General features: G+C 56.0%; 2 protein-coding genes across 2 annotated transcripts; both read left to right on the forward strand.

Moving 5' to 3' along the window:
- Positions 1-1,201: 1,201 nt before the first annotated feature.
- TGME49_265255 (hypothetical protein) lies at positions 1,202-2,349 on the forward strand (the record flags this gene model as incomplete). Its single annotated transcript, XM_018781396.1, has 3 exons — positions 1,202-1,335; positions 1,818-1,912; positions 2,342-2,349. The coding sequence occupies 3 exons, from the start codon at positions 1,202-1,204 to the stop codon at positions 2,347-2,349; spliced, it is 237 nt and encodes a 78-aa protein (XP_018636305.1).
- A 6,050-nt stretch (positions 2,350-8,399) lies between these two features.
- TGME49_265250 (RNA recognition motif-containing protein) lies at positions 8,400-18,388 on the forward strand (the record flags this gene model as incomplete). Its single annotated transcript, XM_002368613.1, has 11 exons — positions 8,400-9,015; positions 9,566-9,814; positions 10,408-11,176; positions 11,557-12,280; positions 12,606-13,868; positions 14,401-14,931; positions 15,287-15,338; positions 16,027-16,281; positions 16,831-16,863; positions 17,233-17,323; positions 17,974-18,388. 11 exons carry the CDS (start codon positions 8,400-8,402, stop codon positions 18,083-18,085), a joined length of 4,695 nt encoding a protein of 1,564 aa, XP_002368654.1. The 3' UTR covers positions 18,086-18,388.
- Positions 18,389-19,308: the final 920 nt, after the last annotated feature.

A 19,308-nucleotide genomic window follows, 5' to 3' on the forward strand; every position in this document is an offset into this window, starting at 1 on the left:
AGGAAAAGAACGAGGAAACGAGGCGGCCTGGCCCTCTAGCTCCCAATTTCCTCAAGGCGAATCCTGCTCTGCTGTTGCCATTCTTTCCGAAGTCCCGTTCCGTCTTTTTGAGTCCCGAAGTCTCGTCTTCGTCCCTGTCATCGGGGTCAACACTTTCGCGCTCCCTCTCGCCCGCGAGCAGGGAGTTAACTGGAGAGGCGATTAGAGATCCAAGGCTTACCACAGTGCTCGCGGTGGTGCGGATTGCGTTCCCCACAGACAACGGAGGCGACTGAATCACAGAAGACACTGCAGATCGACTTTCGGTAGACGACTCTGTGCGCAGTTTGTCAACGGTGACTTGCGTATACCCTTCGGACTCTTCCTCCCGCGGCCCCGTCCCGCGTCTACCCCGCCGGCTAAGCTGGAACTGCTGCGACAGAGAAAGTTGAGGGCCAATACGAGAGGGACGAGGGCGGCGAGAGGAAGGCACTGCCGTTGCTCGAGGCGGAAGCAGGAGGCTTGCTGGAAGGAAAAAGAAAAGACGAAGGCAAGTGGAGACTTACGCAGAGTTCCCGTGTCCAGAGAGCAGCATGGTGGAAGGAGGCGGAAGACGTCGCTTCGAAGCAAACGCAAACGCCGTCAAAGTGCTGCCCATACACGAGACTCCGGACGCTCTCGAGTGCTTCAGTGCCTCCAACCTCCCAAAATTCTACTGGACAACTTGACCGGTAGACAGACCCCGAAGGTGAGGAAGCAAATGCTGTTGGAGACGGGCACTGAGAGGAACACGGTAACGAGGGACAGGATGAAGATGAAGTGGGATCCGCAACGAATGAGGGGTCTTGCGGTGAGCTCCTGCTGGACGCATTGACACACGGACTGGAAGGCGCTGCAGAGAACGTAGCCAAGCGGATGTTTCCTTCCCTCGCAGAGTAGTCTGCCGAGGAGAAATCCCAGAAAAGATGAAAATTTCGGACTCCACACTTCCACTCGTAGGCCCCTGGGTGGCGACATGCGGGACGGTCTTGTTCCTCTGCGGAGTACAAAGACTCAATACCTGGCGAGGTTGTCTCCGACGCGGACTGCCTGCTCTCCACTCGGGATGTAGAGGAAGGAAAGCGAGAATGACTCGAAGAAGATAACGGGTGACGACGGAAGGACGAAGCGAAAGAAAACGAGGAAGACGGGGAGAGGCCACAAGCAACAGTGGGGGAACACGATGGAGGGATGGCCGGTGACCGGCTCGACGCTATACTGGGAGAGAAAGAAGAGGAAGTCATCAGGGTTGCCGGCAATTTCTCCCGCTTTGCCTTTTCCTCAGCCCACGCAACGAAAGGACAGGATGATTCTGGGGTATGACACTTGGACTGATCGTGCATGGCGGTTTGACCATTCGGTGGAATCTCTACCTCAGCAGGTGCGGCCGTCCCTGAGAGGCATCTTTCGGACGACGCGCAGAAACTTGCCTGTTCTTCTCTTCCTTCCCCACAAACGTCGCCTTTGTTGCTCATCAAAGAACTCGCCTCTTCGTCGCCAACATCACAGGAAGTTTTTCCGTGCCCCGCCTGGGCCCTGAAGGCGTACGAACTTGTTGCCTCTCTTATCGCTTTCTCTTGCCTCCCTCTCCCAGATGCTGTCTCTTGTCTATCTACTCTCTTACACCATTCCGCTGGACCCGCATCATCGAATCGTCTGCCATCTCTGATTTTCGGAGCGTCCCAACTCGTTCCTCGATGACAGTGTCGGAGTCATCCGGAGTAGTTGAGAGGCCAAGAAGTGTGGCAACGAGAATGAAGAAGCGATGACTTGCCTGTCCCGGCATCGCCAACGACGAGAATTCGGAGAAATCTGGAACACGCAGAGCATGAAGTGTCAACAGAGAAGCTGTCGTCCCCACGTTTCGACCACTCCTTGAATATTTCTGTCGTCGGTTCGTCTCCATCTGACCCATCTTGGTGTGCTTCGCTCGAAAATCCTCCGACACGGACGTTCGTGGCCGCTGTAATCAGTTGCTGTGATGGTCCCTGCATGCCTGGAAATGTTTGCATAGGGAAAAATTTGATACGGAAGACGAGGAATGTGAGGGTGGGGCTGGCGTCGGTGACTGAAGTTGAAACACAGCGGGTCTGGAGGGGCAAAGAAGAGTGGTATATCGAACACTCCCCTTCATGCAGATGTGGTTCTCGATTGGATGGCCAGGCGGCAACAGAGAACTAAGCATACAAAGCGCTGGAGAAGCGTAAGAAGTGTGAGGAGAGAGAGAAGTCAGACCCTGGGAGACAGAGCGACCGAGCAAAGGTGCTCAGCAATCACAAAAGCAACTTGGTTGTCTGTATCTACTAACTGGTGTCATGTTCAGCATCCTAGGTACAACAACGCACTTTCCCCAGGGGAGGAGGAAGACACCGAAACACGCACTACACGCAGAGCGGCCAAATACGGGTGAGAACGAAATGAGGATGACGAGGAAGGGACAAGGGCGCACACAGTCACCAAAATCGAAGAAGCCCTTGGCGGACGTGGTCGAGTGAAGGATGTACCGGGAAGAAGTGGTACATGGGGTGCAAAAATGAAGGGAAGGCAAGAGGGGAAAACGAGCTGACAACAATGTGGTGGAAACGCAAAAAGACCGAAGACGCCTGACCTTTTCCCGCCCAAGAAAGAGTGACACCCCCACGAAGGCATCAATGGCCACTTGAAAGGTTTGTGACCTTACGTTCAACTACCAGTGCCTCGCTGCTAACGCTAGACCCTTCTGAAAAAACGAAATGTTCCCCCCTTAAACAGAGCGATGCTGAAGTTCCCTCGGCGTGCTTGAGCCGGTGGCGAGACGAGCTGAGAGAAGAGGCACAGGCCCCGTTCTATGAAGCCACGCACATGGAGCTGGCGAATCGGAGTTAGAGAGGGGGGATGAAAGTATAGAGGGTCAGCAAAACGATATGGAGAACAGCCAAAGCTACAAAACACTCGTGGATACCATGCGAAACGACCGAGAACGAATAATCGGCCGAGCCACTGGACCCAGAAATACAGCTGTTCGTGGAGTGACTGTGTGCTTTGTCAGCAGTTGGAAGACAGCAGCGCATAATAGCGTGCAGCGCAAGCACGAAACTAGTAGACAGACTCACGTGACAGATTCCCTCAACTCTGAACCGATCAGTATTGCTTACAATGGCTCCACAGCCCGTCCAAACGTCAGCTGAGACACAACTGAATTGCCGAGATTTGTCTTTTCCCGCTCCTGTCCCCTCTGATGCCGCGATACACACAAGGTCGCAGCGTTTGGGAACGTCGGGCTTCGCTAGAGGGTCGAAGTGGCCTCTACGGAGTTGCTGGAGGATGGGAACGACAACAAAAACAAATAACTTCAGAGGTATCCCGGAGTGTTCCAGCGCGCCCCCGCCACGTTTTAGTTAAGGTTGCCGTTCCATCTTCGTTTAACAGAGAGACTGCGACAGCTAACAACGACGCAAGTGGCCTTTGCGGACTAGACTTTCACGTCAGTAATCAGAGAAGACATTCCTAGGGGAGGGTAGACTTCCTCAGCAAGGTCCGACACAATACCAGTTCTTGCTTCTTCTGCTGAAAACCACGCACGCCTCGGAAAAGGTACTCCCGAAGGTGGCTCCTCTCAACCGAAGATTCAAAAAAGAGAGCTCGTTGTTAGATCGTCCTGCGGCATCAACGTGCATTAATTCTACTCAACCCCCTGGGGGTCCCATGCGGACAAGAGGTAAGAAAGCCCCTGTCCGCCTCCTTCGTCTCTGCGAAAAGGACGACTCAGGAAGGAACAAAAAGTAACCGTAAAGGGCACTAACGGTTCCCACGACCCCCGTAGAAATACACCGTGGCTGTTCAGATATATGCAACGCAAAATAAGAAGCACGCACGGGGCGCGGAGCATATATACGGCATACAACCGCTCCCCTACGTGCCAAATCAAACCGTTGGACTCGTGCAAACGTTCAGAAAAACTAAGTGGAAGAAGAGCGAAGAACCAGCGTTACAACTCTGCCTCGTCGGGACAAATAAATCACCTCCCAGTAGCCACGGGCACCACAGAAGGTGCGGTCCGGCGTACCAGCATACAACTTGCACGTCTAGAGCTGCTTACAGCTAAGAGAATCCATATGGCAAAAGGAAGCTGGAACGCTGTCGCGTTGGAAGCGTGTTGGCTGCTCCGTAATCCATTTGAGAAAATTCTAATACGAACCGGCATACAATGGTCGCCCCGGCCACTCGAGACTTGTGCGACAACTGCAGCTTCACCAGAGAATCTGTGGACGGGTTGTTTCTTGTGACGAAAATCGAATTCTAGGTTCGGTTACCAAGAACGAGAAGAATGAATGTACCGTAATTCGCTACCACCATAATTCGTGCTTGATCTAGCGTCGCTCTCAGTTTTTCAACCGAGCCTCTCAAACGATGAGTAACCTCGAGTGTCACAGTGACACATCGGGGTAGCTCGACAGAGCCAGTGTTCCCTCCTTCCGGCGCACACACCGGTGCAACGACTATTGACCGCACGAGGCAAGTTTTATCACCACGTGTGGAACGCGCGTGTGCCTTCCGCCTCAAAATACCTTATTCAGTACCACTCGTGTGTAGGCTAATTTCAAGGGAACTCGCGAAGGGAAGCTAGTAAACGCTTTTGAGCCAGCCGGAACAGAGCGACGACGCTACAACGATGGGCACCAGACAGTGTCCAACGGCACTCTGAGAGCGCAGACGATCCAGTAGATTACTGGAAGCCCTACTGTTTTGCCGTAGACACGTGCCGGGGGCGTGGTGTACCGGGATACACGTTACAGGACACACGGTTGCTGTACGCACAACGGTTGAGTTGATGCGAGGTACCGGACCGGAACATAGCGTGCCTGCGGCAGCGCAACGCAATTTCCTGACAGACAACAACCGCCCGCTTGAGCATCAGTCGGCTCAGCTTACCGTATGCAAGACTGTCTACATCGGGGTCACCTCGCACGACAATCACCGATGGTTAACACATCCAGGATTAATCTGGTGCGCGGGTTCACCGCGTCCTTGTGTTTCTTTTGGTTCTTCAGTCGAATGAAGGCATGACTGAAACGATGTGGTGTGACCTAGGAGGAAAAAGCGGTGTGGAGTGGCTTAGCAGAAAAGAGGACCAGGGGTATGAGACGCCAGGACAGGCACACTGATCTTTGCGATATCTGCGGACTAGAAGTGGGACACCGTGGCAAGAAAGTTCCTCGTGGATGCTTCAGTAGTGCCGCCTATAGATACGTGTTGCAGCCCGTCTGGCTTCAGGAACCTAAGGTTTAAAGGTCTAATTCTGAATTCGTCATATAGTTTCGGTTCTTCAGCTGCAGTGACCCTTGCACTTTATCCGACCGTCACCCAGAAATACTACGACGCACGCCATGGTGACACTACCGGATCGCCTGGAGGAAACACGGAGGCTCGGGCAGCGTTGTTCTTGAGGTGACAATGGAGAGTTTGTGCTAGATCAAGACTGAAAAACTGCAGTGCAGTGATGTGCCGGTCGCGAATGTATGCGTTCGCAACACGATAGCCGGTGGAGATCTACATGCTGTTCTGGCACGAACAGACGGGGATGGAAGGTGCAGTGCCGACCATAAAATCGAACCGTAGAATCGTGCCTTGAGCCTCGCTGGTGAAGTGGGTGAAAGTGGAGAGACGACCACGTTTCTTTCTCACGATATTTCCGATACTGATCGTTTTTGCCGGTAAGTTACTGAGTCGTGCTCGCGATGTGCTGCCTGCTACCTCTGTTGTCCATGCCCTTGTGGCACCATGCCTGAAAACAGACGCGTACCTGTTGCTGCATTCCCTCTCATTTACATTTAAAATTCGGCATGTTCGGAGGCCTCGCAAGTTTTCGTTGTTCAAAATTCTTGTTCGGATACTGACGGCTCGAAGCCTCGCCCCACACTGAAGCACCAGGGCGTAACTAGGAAACTTGTCGGTGACGAGGAAGGCAGCATTCTACCGTTTCATGTAGGCCTGCCATCGGACGTTGAACATCGCGAAGGAACGCAGTACAACATACAGTGAGGAACAAGCATGGAAACTTTAAGATCCATAGCGTTCCCACGTCGTTCTGTCTGACGGCGCATCAGGGGAGTGCTGCCAAGTTCTTCTGCGTCCATCTGCTTGCTGCGGCAAAACGGAGAGTGCGATACAACAAGACTATCTCTGGACGCCCGCTCCCTTAGGCTATTGACTGCGGAGAAGGAGACGCTTCACACTAGGTTGCGACCGAATCGTTGTTCGTGCTCTTTTTCGTCCTTTCGAGTGAGGTAAACCCTCCTCTGCGCTGCCCAGGTGAACCCCAGAGAAATCGCTCGCTTCGAAGTCACGGTGACGGCACCCAAGTGGTCAGGGTGATTCACCCTGAGTTCGACCGGTCGCTTCATTGATTACAGATCGCAACTCGCGAGCGACACTGCGAGACAGACCCCGTCTCTTCTTTCCGCTTTTTTTGCCCGCGAGGAAGCTAGTTGCGACTTTAAAGTGCGGCGCGCGTCAAAGCCGGACTACAGAGAACCCCGGCACTGTTTGAGAGTGCGGTGTGTGGATGGGGGAGATGCAGTTTTTGGCCGGAAGTTTCTTCACGCAGACGCCTCGACGACAAAGACAAACTCACCCCGCGGACGAACTCTGAAGCAAATCGTCGAAGCTGATGCGGACCCACGTTACTCGCCGTCCAGTTTCGGCCCCGCGCCGTCCGGCTTACCCCATGGTGGAGAATCCCCCCGCCTCGCGCGCGTTGAGGATGGACTGCGAAAAACGCCAGCGATGGTGAGAGAGGCGGGTGCTGGTATGAGAGAGGAAGGAACCTGAAGGAGAGCAGTTTTCGATGAAAAGGAAACGAAGATCTGTCGGAATCGAAGCTGGAGAATGGGGGTGTCGAATGCATAGAAAAGGAAAGCCGGTCTTCCGCCTTTTCTCGGGAACGTAGATCCCTGCCCCTCACGACGGACGTTCTTGTCCCGTCTCTGCTCTTTCGTCGGTGATTTCACCCTTTTTCTTTGCATGCTCTACACACTGACTCCGTTCGCAGCAGTGTCCACTTCTCTGCTGTTCAATCTAATATTGGTCGTCCTGTCTCCGTCACGCAGAATCTTTGACTTTTGCTTGGGCATGCAGCGGCGTGTGCTCGCGGCCATCTCGATGGACATTTCCCCTCCCTTTTTTCTGCACGCCTCTCCGTGGCTAATTCTGGGCTGTCGACCTTTTCCTTTCCCTGGCGTCGCGTTCATCTGATTTGCCCTGTTGGGCGCACGTGCCTTATCGTGAGCCCTGTCGCGTTGCTCGAGTTGCTCCCCATGCCAATGCGAACAAGCGCAAGGTGTCTCCTCCAGCCTCTTTTTTCTCTCATTACATTTCGTCTCGGTCAAAAACCTGCACGACGAATGAACCGTGCATGAGTTGCGTCCAGTCCACGAGTGGATCCTCGAGAGCCGCAGTTTCGCGAGCAGGCGTGTCCGACCTTTGCCTCGATACCCAAGGAAGCGTCCAGCACACGCTCAGAGACACCTGCTAGAGGCGGCGTTGATGACGGGCTTCCTGTTCCTTTTCAACCGCACACTTCCCTCGGCCATTTCTGTTCCTTCTGCTGCCAACCACTTCGAATGGATGTCCAACGAGCAGGTAGCGCCACGGCTGTGAGTTCTCGGCTTTTTTCGGCGCCGCTGACTGTCCGGAGCAGCTCCAGCAGCCTCGAACCTGCACAACGCGTTTGAAGGTTTGCTCGCATGTTGTGAATGCGTTTCCGTGCGAGGTCGTTCCTCAATCAGGTTGCGTGTTTCGGTTGCCAGCCGTCGCATTGCTGCCGATAGATGCGAGACCGAGACTGCCAATCCATCGAAGCCAGCAGTCGACCGCTGCTGACACGACCGCGGCTGCTTACAATTCGAAGGGGCAAAACGTGAAGCTCGCGGATGCTCTTTGAGTCTTTGCGTCGACTGGCTGGTGTCGCGGTTTTCCGCAGCTCTCCGTAGAAAACTCCGTCGGTCACCCTAAACCCCCAAAGCATCCCAGGCCTTCCACTCTGCGAAGTGGCGCCTGCCCTCGTTTGACGCGTCACCTGCATTTGAGCACCCGTCTTTCTTCTGTGCGCACAAAACATCCCCGCCTGAGTGAGTCAGCAGATAACCTCCCGAGACCCTGCGACCCGGACGCGCGAGTGCGAGGTGCAGGAGCGTTCCACGTCGCTGCTCGAGGCGTCGCCCGGGCCGCACTCGCCTAGTCAGTGTGGCTGGACTTGTCACCCGGTCGCTTCGTGCTCCTCGGGACGTAGCTGCGGATCTTCACGTTTCTGTGGAAGGCCTTTTGTCCGTCTTCTGCGGCTTCGTCCCCTTCGTCTTCTGTTTCAACTTTAGGTTTCCGACCTTCCCCGTCACTCAGGCGCCATGACGCAGGGTTCCACAGAGCCCGCGCTTCCCGTCGCTGAAGGCGGCAAGTGCGAAGAGACCGTCCTCAGTTCGCCAGCAGATGCGGCGCCAAAGTCAACGCCGTCAGACTCTCCCTCTTGCTCCGTAGTTCCTCCCGGCGCGGCCGCGCCGCCTTCCGACACTCCGGACAAGCAGGCGCCTTCGGAGAAGCAGGAAGCTCGCACATCGACTCTCTCCGCGAAGCACGAGGAGGGCGCGGCGCGCGCGCAGCCCGAAGCCACCCCGGGGCCTGGCAAGAGCCAGGAAGAGGAGACGGGAGACGGCAGCGCGTCGCCGGCCTCTGCAGGCAAAAAGGAGGAAAAGTCCGGCGAAACAACCACCTCGACCGTCCGCGTCCACAGATGGGCAGACGAAAGCGACGACCTCGACTCGCCGTCCTTCGACCCCATGTCCAGTGCGGAAGTGGAGCCGCCAGAATTCGACCTCGGCATGTCCGGCTACCAGCCGCCGAGCGTCAGGAGCACAGGAAACGGCATCGTGTCGCATGCAGACGCAGGCGGCTACCGCCGAGGCGTGCCAGGCCAGAGCTCGTTCAGCGGCGGCTACGGAGGCCTCGTCGACTCCCGCTTTGGAGGTGAGTCTGAAAGTTGGCAACGAGAGGGAAGCAGGAGACAGCCTAGGGAGTGTTCCGCGGAGCGTCAGGTTTTTCAGGATCTGCATGCACCAGAGCGTGTTCCGTCAAATAAGTTGTCTCGTTTCAAGCACCTCTGTTTATCAATATACGCAACGACACACAACACAAACTACCACTCACGTTTTCGCTTTTGCGAGGCGCGAACAGGCTGAGAAAGTGTCTGACTGCGGGCCAGCGGTGGCATGCGTGAACGACGCGGCAACGCTTACACCGGTTCGACGAACATGTTGGCAGAGTTGAACAAGAGTTCTGTGGATCTGAGCGACGTAGCAGAGAGGGGGAGAGCAAGCCCGAACGACAGAGGGGCAAACGAACGAGCAGGACGTGGAGCGTACGTGTGCGTGTATTTGCATGGAGACACGTGGTGTCTCCAAGTTTCCCGACCCATGAAGGAGCTACTCAGTGTGTCTCTGTTTCTCCCCTTCATACTTGCGCCCTTCTTGAAAGGCTCGTTCTCGGGCGCCTTGCGGTGTGTTCTCGCGTGTGACAGGTCTCGTGAACCCTCCCCATGGACATCCCCACGGGCCGCCGGCGTCAGTGGGCCTCGGCGACGGGGGCTTCATGCAAGGCGGCGTGACAGGGCCTTTCACTGAGGTGTATGTCGCCGAGCTCGACGCCCATGTAACGGAAGAAGACGTGTCTTCCATTTTCGCGCCGGGCTTGACCGTGCGAAATGTACGCATTGTACGCGAACAGGCCAACAGGGGCAACAAAGGCGGACCCAATGCAACGTGCGGCGGTAAGGCTGAAGCGCTAACGTAACGACTTCTCTTTCTACGGCTTTATCAATTTCAGTTCACTTCTGACAATCTCTATATATCTACATGTGCATGCATGTACGTGTCTAGATTTTTCTGTCTCTCTTTCTGTCTACCTATCTAGCTATCTATTTATCCGTCCGTCTATCTTTCTGTCTGTCTCTGTCTCGACATATAGATATTGTACGCGTCGTGGTGTATTGTCAAGCGTGCGTCGAGACACCTAGGAAGACATTCGCACATGCGTAGTGGCTGGAGAAGTGCATAGGGGGATCCAAGTCCCTTGAGCACTTGAGAGGAAGGCAGAAGAATTTCAAAATGCTGTAGGAAGTAGGGATTGACAGGGGCCCTAAGAAAGGCGTGTTGTCGATTATAAGGACGGAGAACTGTCGTGTATGGACATTGTTGACTACCCAAGACGAAGAGACAGCCCCAGCGGTGTGAGCTCTCGTTATCCACTCGAAGGCTATCCTCACGAATCATTGCCATAGCGCGGTCGTTGTTCTTATGCGCTCCGCCCGTCTTTCTTGCCCTCATCGGTGCTTTTCGCTCCTCTGTTTATCCCCTTGGGCAGCGTATGTGACGTTCCATTCTCCGGAGGATGCACAGCGAGCTCTGGCGTTCCACGGGAAGCTGTACCGTCCGCCTCGCGGCGCGGGTTTGTCGTCCTCTCAGGGCCTCCGCGGGTCCTCTCGCCAGGCGGGCTCTGGAGGCTCGGGCGTGTCGGCGCGCGTTCTGCGCATCTCGGCGATCTCGTCCCCGCCGCTGCTCTCGGGGGAAGGCGGCTCGCCGTATCTGCTCTCCAGGGCGACTCGGAGCGGGTCTCTGGGGCACTTGCACTCCGCAGGGTCTCCCCACCTTCTGCCGCGAGGCGGCCGCGGCTTTGGGGGCGTCTACGGCCAGGCAGTCGCCGACCTCCACCAGCAAGCTGCCTCTCTGCCCTACCGAAGCAACGGCGCGGCTCCGGGCCCCGGCCCAGCGGGCCCTCAGGGCGGCCGCAAGGGTTTCCCTGGGGACGAAAGCGCGCGCGGCGACCGCGGCCGCGAGCCCGACGGCACGGGCAAGGCCGGGGGCGCGGGCTTCGGCGCGGGTCGACGGAAGAAGTCCAAGAGCCCCGACTTCTCTGAGTTGCGCAAAGAGACAGGAGCAGGAACAGCCCGGAGCCCCGGCGCCGGCGCCCCAGACCAGAAGGCACGAGGGAGAGACGAGCCCAGCGGCGCAGGCGCGGGCCCGCGCGCCGCCGCGGCGGGAGACAAGGAAGAGACCGCACCTCCTGAGCCTCCCAGAGAGAGGCCCAAACTTCTCTTGAAGCCCCGATCCAAACCCCTGGATGCGGCCGCCGAGTAAGCGTGGGACGGAGAGGAACACAGGGGAACTGAGGGGAGAGAGAGAGGGAAGAGTAAGTGCGGAGAAGAGACCTTTCAATGAGCGGCACAGCAGCCACTTTGTTTTGGGGCCCCGAAAGTGTAGTAGAAAAACGCGCAGACGTTGCGCCACGTCTGTATGAGGACAACATGAGTTCTGGTGGAACGATATATGTGTACTTACGCATATTCACTTGCTGATTTCCGTGTGACTGATATCAGTGTTCGCTCGCATGTTTACCCTAAGCCCAAGAGATTTTCTTTTGAAAAAAGACGCTTCATCTGTCTCGTGGTTCAATGAAGGAAAGAGAGATTTGCTTCGCGCTTGACGTTTTTTGGGTTTGTGGTTTCTCCGCCAGGCCGCCGAAACTGAACCCTGCTATTTTTGGGGCGGCCAAGCCGATCGACGACCCGGTGGCGAAGCGACAGCCAACGGGCTCTGGGGCTTCGCCGGCGTTTGGCGACTCTCTTGCTACTGCGTCGAGTGAACGTCGGGCCTCGGGTGCCGGACCGGTCTCACCTCGAGGCGAGACCGGCGCGGGCCTGGGGCCCGCCGACATGTCCGTTCCCAGTCTCAAGAGAGGCGACGCGGCCAAGGGGCGAGGGGCGGCTGAGAAGCCCGCGGACAAAGAGACACGAGGCCCGCGGGGAGCGAGTGCGCGAGGGAGCGTACTTTTTGCGCGACGCGAGGAAACCCAGACGGGCACCACAGAGGACGGGAGACAGAAGGGAAGGGCTGGCGGGTCCCAGAAAGGCCCTGAGGGCGGGGAGCAGACTACGGCCGCGCATACGCATCCAGGGCCCGGGCGCGACAGGGGAGAAAAGGAGCGAGACGAGTGGAGCGGATTATATTCGGGGGCGTGGAGACACTCGGCAGAGAGACACGCGGAGAAAGACGCAGGCGAGGACCCGAGCGCGGGCGCGAAGGGCCACCAGGCCCTGCAGGAGGACGAACATGGCCGGAGAACTTCAGGCATCGCTAAGGGCGAAGCACGCACGGAAACAGAACGAAAGCCCTCTCGGACGGGCGACCCGTTCGGCGGCGCGAGACCAAGAGACGAGTTCGAGTGGCAGCGCAAGAAGGTGAGAGCAAGAGACAGACCCAGAAATAATGAAAAGAAGGGTGGTGAAGGGTGGTGAGAAAGGGATAGCGATGTTGAAGCTTTGCGAATGCACAAGCGGGGTGTGTGTTAGAGAGTGATGCGATAGCGATTGAATAGGTCATCTTGAAAAAGAGACTACGGATCGAAAGGGAAATGTAACAACTGAATGTGAGGTTAAATACGTTTCCCATTTGGGTTGTTTCCCGGCGTCCCTGATTTTCGCTTGCGTTATCTAATTGTGCTTTGTATATTATCGCTGGCACCTCCTTCACTGTTCTGATGTGTCTCTGTCGTTTATGTCTTAGGAGGCTGCAGGGACGCCATCGGTGCTTCCTGAGGACCCTGTGCGTGTTTCGCCCCTCCAGCATCCGCCGCTGTCGCCGTATCTGCCCCACGGAGCCCACTCGGGGCGACCCGCAACTGGCTTTCTCCCGCCTTCCTACGCCTCATACGGGTCCCAGTCTGAGATAGGTTCGCACACAGGGGCCTTGGGGCCCCGCGGGTCTGATGAGAGCGCACGGACGCCGCCTTCTGGGACGCCAGATGGAGGCAACAGCAGTCGGGGCATTTTGGGCCCGTCGCCGTCGGCGCGAAGCGGCAGTGGAGCCGCGACGGCGGTCGGAGTGTTGAGCGGGAGCGGGGCGTCCCCCTCCGGGGCCCCAGCGAAGGGCTCGAACTCGATGGGGCGAGGTCCCGGGTCGCTGGCTCCCATACCCGTGGGCCCCGGCGGGCCTCCGGGCTCGCCCCTGAAGGGCGTCGCCCAGACGCCGCCCCGCAGCGGAGTCGCCTCGTCTCTTCAGCCGTCCCCAAACGCATCGCCCTCGATGGGCCCGGGCATATGGGGCCGCAGTGTCCAAGGCAGTCCGCCGATGCAAAAGGGGGACGGGGCGCCTCGCGGCGGCTCCGGAGGCCGGCCGGCGTCGCCTGCAGGCGCGCAGAAGGAGCCGCTCTGGCGGAGCAGTGTCTCCGCCGGGCCTCGGGGCGCCGGGGCGGGCCCGCACGATTCGCCGAGCCTCTTGCCCGGCGGCGGTAGGGGCGTCTGCCGCCCCACCGTAAACAACCAGGCCGGCGAGGGCCTGCTCCCCGTGGGGCGCGGCGCCGACGGGAAGGAGCAAGACCGAACCGCGTTGTCTGGGGATGGCGTGCTGGCGGCGCCCATGCCCCGCGGAGAGAGTGAGGAGGGCCGCGGTGCGCCGGGGCCTGCTGGCCCCACCCCGGGTTCCTACGACGGTGTCGCTAGTTGGGCGCGAAAGCCCCAGAACCCCATCCACGTCCGAGCCGTCCAGACGGTCGTGCTCGCTGGCGGCGGCGAACAAACCAGCATGCTGCCTCTGCTCAGTGCCGAGGGCCCGCAGGATCGTGGAGCCCGAGAGACAGGCCGGGGCGAGGCCCGAGAGACAGGTCCTCAGGCCGACAGGCCCTCGGGCATCCGCAGCCTGGCTGAGCAGCTGCTGCCCTCACAGGCGACAGACGTCAAGGGGAAGGCTGCAGACGAAAAGGAAGAAGAAAAAAAGAAGGAAAACAAGATCCCAGACATTTTAAGCAAACCTGAACAGAAACAGGGACAGGTAAGAAACGGTGCAAGACTCAATAAAGCAACATTTTTTCTAGAACATGACACAGCTCGAGGTTCATGTTGACCGAAGATATATATATATATATATATTTATGTAGTGAAGAAAGTATGTATTTATGGCGATGGTTTCTGAGAGTTACTTGATTTCGAGAGAAGCAAGAGGAGAAACTATGTTTTTGTGTGACAGTGACAATCTGCATCTGTGAAAAACCGCGTCGTCGCTCTCCGTTGCTGGACTCCTAGCATCTTCGCTGTTGATGGTGTCTCATGGAATTCGCTCCCTCACATCCGTTGGTATGTTTCGATATCTTCCTGCTCTTCTCTCCCCTCTCCTATTTCTTTTCTTTCTTTCCTTTATTTGATCTCCTTCTTTTCTTTATTTTTCATTCGTTTTCTCTCCTTTCTTTCTCTCTTTCTCATCTTCGTTCTCTTTCTTCCTATTTTCTCTTCCTTTTCTCCTTCGTGTGCCTGCCGTTCTTCGCGGACATGCCTGGTCTCGCTCTGTTCCGACTGTGTCTCTGCAGACGGTCTGGGAGGCGCGCAACGAAGTCCTCGGACTCGCCAAGCGGGACGCGGGTGCCACCGAGGAGACAGTCGAAGTCGGAGACTCTCTGGAGGGACGCGAAGAGACAGGGCGCACCTCACAGGCTCCGAAGAGCGCGCCGAGAGAAGGAAGCAACGAGGAAACCCCAGGGACCTCTGGAGCTGCGTCCGACAGTCAAGGCGAGGAGGAGGGACGCGAGGGCGATCGGGGCAAGGGCAGAAGGAGCGTGCAGCCGCATGACCGCGAAGTGCGGGGACAGGCGCAGAGCGCGTACGAGAGAGGGGGGCGGTCGAGCGGGTATGGCCGCGTCAAGGGGGAAGAGACGCCGCACAGCTTTCAGGTTGCCAGGGGGTATGACGGAGGCCCTGAGAAGAGAGACGAAGAAGGACGACGAACCGCGGGGCATCGAGACGCCAGAGGCGGACGCGGCGGCCGCTTTCGCGGCGGGGAAAGAACCCGCTGGCGGCGCTACCCTGGGGACGGAGGAGACGCGACGCCGTCTGAGAGAACGGTGAGACGGGGAAACGAAAAGTACAGACGAAGAAGCTTCACCGATAGCGACCGCGACAAAGCAGAGGGATCTTCAACATGGGTGGATTAGAAGTAACACGGACAGACAAAGTGACGATGATATGAGAGGAATCGAGCAACGGAGGGAGAAACGGGACAGGAGGGTGAGGTTGAGAGATCAGGGCACAGCTTTGGGAGAATAGGTGACGACACCCCTTGAGGGGAAGCGAGAGTCGGTTTCACCTGTCACCACGAAGGTGCAGCTGGACTTGCATGCAGGATCTGCGCCGGCTTTTCATTGGGCGCCTGTTTCTCTCGTATTTTTCCCGCGTTCTCTGTTCTGTCTTTTTCTCCAGGGCGACGACCAAGGAACGAACGCCACGGGGGATCAACGCTTCCAACATGCAGGTGAGATCGAACGTCGTTTTTTCTGCTTTGGGTAATTGCGCGAGCCTTTTCTTTTGCCTGTTGCGCCGGTGGCTGTTGTCTGTGTTTCGTTAGTCGTGAGCGGCGTTCGAGAGAACCGTCTCGCTCATCCGCAGGCTTCTCCGTTTCTGTCTTTCTCGCTTTTTCCGGCTTTACGGATTGGCATATTCTTGGTATTCCTTCATTTCTCTGTTTTTCCGTTTCCTGTGCTTTTCCGTTTTTTCCCTTTGCTTCTTTTCGAAACGCAGAGGATGGACTTCCGCAGCGCACTGGTCGTCTTCTCTTGTATTTCATCCGATATGCACATATATATATATATATATATATATACATACATATATATATATATATATATATCGGGTTTAGCAGAATGAACTAGGCACGCCTATTCGAATTTCTAGAGACTTACGCGTATGTAGTTGTTCTTTCCATGTATATCCACACGTATATATGTATGTATATATATATATATATATTTGTTTATGTATGTGTATAGATCACGCGGTTGTTTCTCTTTTTCAATTTGTGAGACTCTCCGGTCTCTGTGTCTGTTGTTCTGCAAACGCGACAAGTCGGCTACCTGCGAATGCAGTCTGGCGACGGATCTAAACCTGCCTGCTTCCGTTTCCACCTTGGTTTTTTTCACGGGCTTCTGGTCGCGTGTCTGCAGAGACGCCTGAGACACCGAACGGCGATGACGCGGAACAGAACTGTCAAGGCGCGAAAGCCAGTTCTCAGTGCGAGGGTGAGGGTGAGAAGGGGAGACGCCGCGGGGAGGCTCAGGCGTCGTCCCCTGTTCACGACTTTCCTCAAGCAGAGAAGTCCTTCCGGCGCCGGGGCGGGGACAGAGGCCGAAGCATGTGGCGGGGCGTCGACGGCAGACCCGACGGCGCCGGCAGGGGACGAGGAGGCCGAAAACTTCGAGGTAAGCCGACAGGCGTTTGTTGCCAGAGAGGAGGACGCTTTTGCAGCGGGAGTATGTTCGACGAAACGGAGACGAAGGGGGAGAAAAAAGGAATTATGGATGCATGTGATATCCGACACAAGAGGCGGCCGGCGGGGCAGCTCGCGGCGAAAAAAAGGCGAAAAACGGACGTCGTCGGCGATACCGAAAAGAGGGGGGATGAGCGCATTCCTGGGGACGGGGCCACCAGCGATAGGGTTTCTATACACTCGAGGAAGGCGAGACAACGACAAGCTCGTTTAGGGGAAAAGCGCATTTGTGCTTTCGGGGGGAAGAGGGGCAGGTGCGTCTTTCTTTGGTTTCTCGTTTCGTTGAGAAACATAGCGAGAGAGAAACGAGAGAGCCGCCGTTGACATGTTACTGTACCGGGCAGGGATGATATACTAGACCTCTACAATGGTATTTGCTGTATCTAGTCGCGACAAGGTGCTGGTCGCTTTCAGATGTTTTCCGTTGTCGTGCTCTAGAGGTGCAAGGCAGTTTTCTTGTCTTGTGTTTGGCGTCTTTCAGGAGACGGCATAGGAATCTCCAACGGCCACCAGCGTAAGCGAGAACGCAAGAAATAAAAGAGTTAAGGGCCGTATGTCGCTTCTGGGAGTAGGCTTAGACACATGTCGTCGCACGGACATAAAGCTCTGCTTGCTTTATCCGCTGTGACGCATGCACAGGTCGTCGCTTGTTTCGTCTAGAGGGCCTGTTGTCTCTTGTGTCGCTGTTTGTCCTTTTCGTTTCGTCTTTTGGGCAATGAACACGGCTCACGACGTCCTTTGTTTCCAAACGAGCCAAGCGGATGTTAAACATAACAGAACGCACCCCGTAGATCTCCGGTCCGTGCAGTATGGAGACTCGTCAGGGGGTCCTTTCGCTGTTTTTATCCGATGCAATGCACATGCTCTCTCCCCGTTTCTTCAGCAGGCCGACACACACCTGGGCACCGCCGCGAGCAGCCTGGCGCTGCTGAGGAGGAGAGAGAACAAGACTCTCAGGCGCCGACTCCTCGAGTGTAAGCCGACGAGGGAGAAAGAGCACTTGCCAGTCGCTGCTCCACGAAAGCGAAACACGGTCTCTTTTGTGTCCTCGCGTCGTTCGGTCCCGCGTCGGCAGCTGCCAGTGTCTGCCTCAGTTCCCGAGAGTAATGGGGTACACAGGAGTCTGTCCTCTGTCAAACGCGCTCGCTTGGTGGTGCTGAAGAGACTGCTGACAAGCTGGCGCTTCAGAGGAGAGAACGGAGGCTGTGCGCCCTTGAGCAAGTCGCCACGCAGACCCGCTGCAAAGCCTAAAGAAATGCAGCTTGCGCTTCTACGTGGCTACGCTATCAAACGCGTTTCGTCACTTCACTGACATGCCCCTGACGTAACGGAGGAGAAAAAGAACGGAGAAAAGACGACGGCAAAAGCGTGCACAAGTCGGGACGACAGCTGCTGTTCAGAAGAAAAGACCGATATAACTGTTTTGCTTGCAGACAAGGAATTAACTGTAAAGGGAGACGGCGTGGACCGCACGTAACAGAAGCCCGTGGAATCGAGAAAGTAGCTGAATATCTCTCTCCCAAACGTGAGGTCGTATTCCTGTGAGTCTTGGTGAGTGTGCGTCTCGTTTTGCATGTCCATGCCACCACATGCGTTTGTGGGTCTTGTGTCCTATGTTTTTCAGGCCGGCCCGTGCGATGTTGCCGCAAGCAGCTACCGGGTCGACGGGTGTGAAGACGAACAATCGTTTTTCAGCTTTCGCGGCCGATTCGGACGAAGGCGAGTCTTCCGATTAGACACCTTTCTCACTTTATTGCGGATTTTCCATTGTTTCGTTTGCTTTTTTCGGAGAAAGGCGCTGTCGCTGCAGAGTTCGAACGGCGACTCTGTCGAGACACTGCGTGTTTGGGAACCGCGCTTCGGGCGGGCAAAGTTTCTTCTCCGCCCGCGTTCTTCGCGTGTCCGTATGTGCATTTATGTGCATTTTGCCCGGGTCTGAGGCAGGCTTTTGCTTGGAGTCTTTGTTTCCTTGTTCGCGTTTCGGTGACACTTCATATGCCTTGGGGTTCAACTTGTCTTTCGACCGTTCGTTCGGTCGTTTGTGCCCGAAGAAGAAACGAAACCTTGAATTTTTCCGTGTCTTGGACCCTCGGCACGCTCGTGTGCGTCATGTCTGTTCGCAACCCACGTATCTGAAAGAATGAATTATTGCCGCGAAAGTGCTCGGTTCTGCGGTCGCAATGTCGCGCGCCAGCTCTCAACGAAAGAAAAACCAAGTCGTAATACACATGAGAACGTGTGGCTCTTAGCCCCGCCACCAATTTCTTAAGGTGTCCTTTCGTTTACAAAACACGTACGAAGTGATGACATGTGTGAACGTTTGAACATTCGACTCTACAGGAAAGGAATATGCTGAACTGTGTCGCAACGTTCACATTTTTATGGCTACGCATTACTAGCAATGCATCGATAGCGATCTTCCTATTGAGAAGCACAGACATTTGTTGTTATTAAACAGAAATTTCTCGAGATTACAGCCAACTCCAGAGCTACTCACACTTCTTTCCTTTTTCTCTCTCCGTTCGCTTCCAGCGTCCTCATCTGGCACCGTCACAGCACACGCAGCCACTGCTGCTTTCTGAACTGATACCAATCAAGTAGTGTTTCTCTTGCTGGAAGTTGAGGGCAGACGCCGAAGCAAAGAGTAAAAGGAGACCTTGAGGATTTACAGCAGAACAGGCGTGGATAGCGCGTAAAGGGAGAAGAAGGGCGAAGTCCTTGTCACTTTGTTTTCCGAAATCAATGGTCCGAATCACAAGGGGTGCAACTGACACATTTAGGCACCGAGAACGGACTCTTCACATTGCCCCTTGCGGAATGACTTCTCAGAGTTCAACATGGTTTTGTGAAAGGGAACGAATCTCGAATTGCGACAGATCGCTTCTTGCGGGGGCTTGCTTTTTCCTTAGCCTAGCGAGAGGCGGCGGATGCTTTCTGTGATCGTTTTCAGAGTCTCTCC

Source organism: Toxoplasma gondii, chromosome IX, assembly GCF_000006565.2.
Source record: "Toxoplasma gondii ME49 chromosome IX, whole genome shotgun sequence".
NCBI classification, from domain to species: domain Eukaryota; phylum Apicomplexa; class Conoidasida; order Eucoccidiorida; family Sarcocystidae; genus Toxoplasma; species Toxoplasma gondii.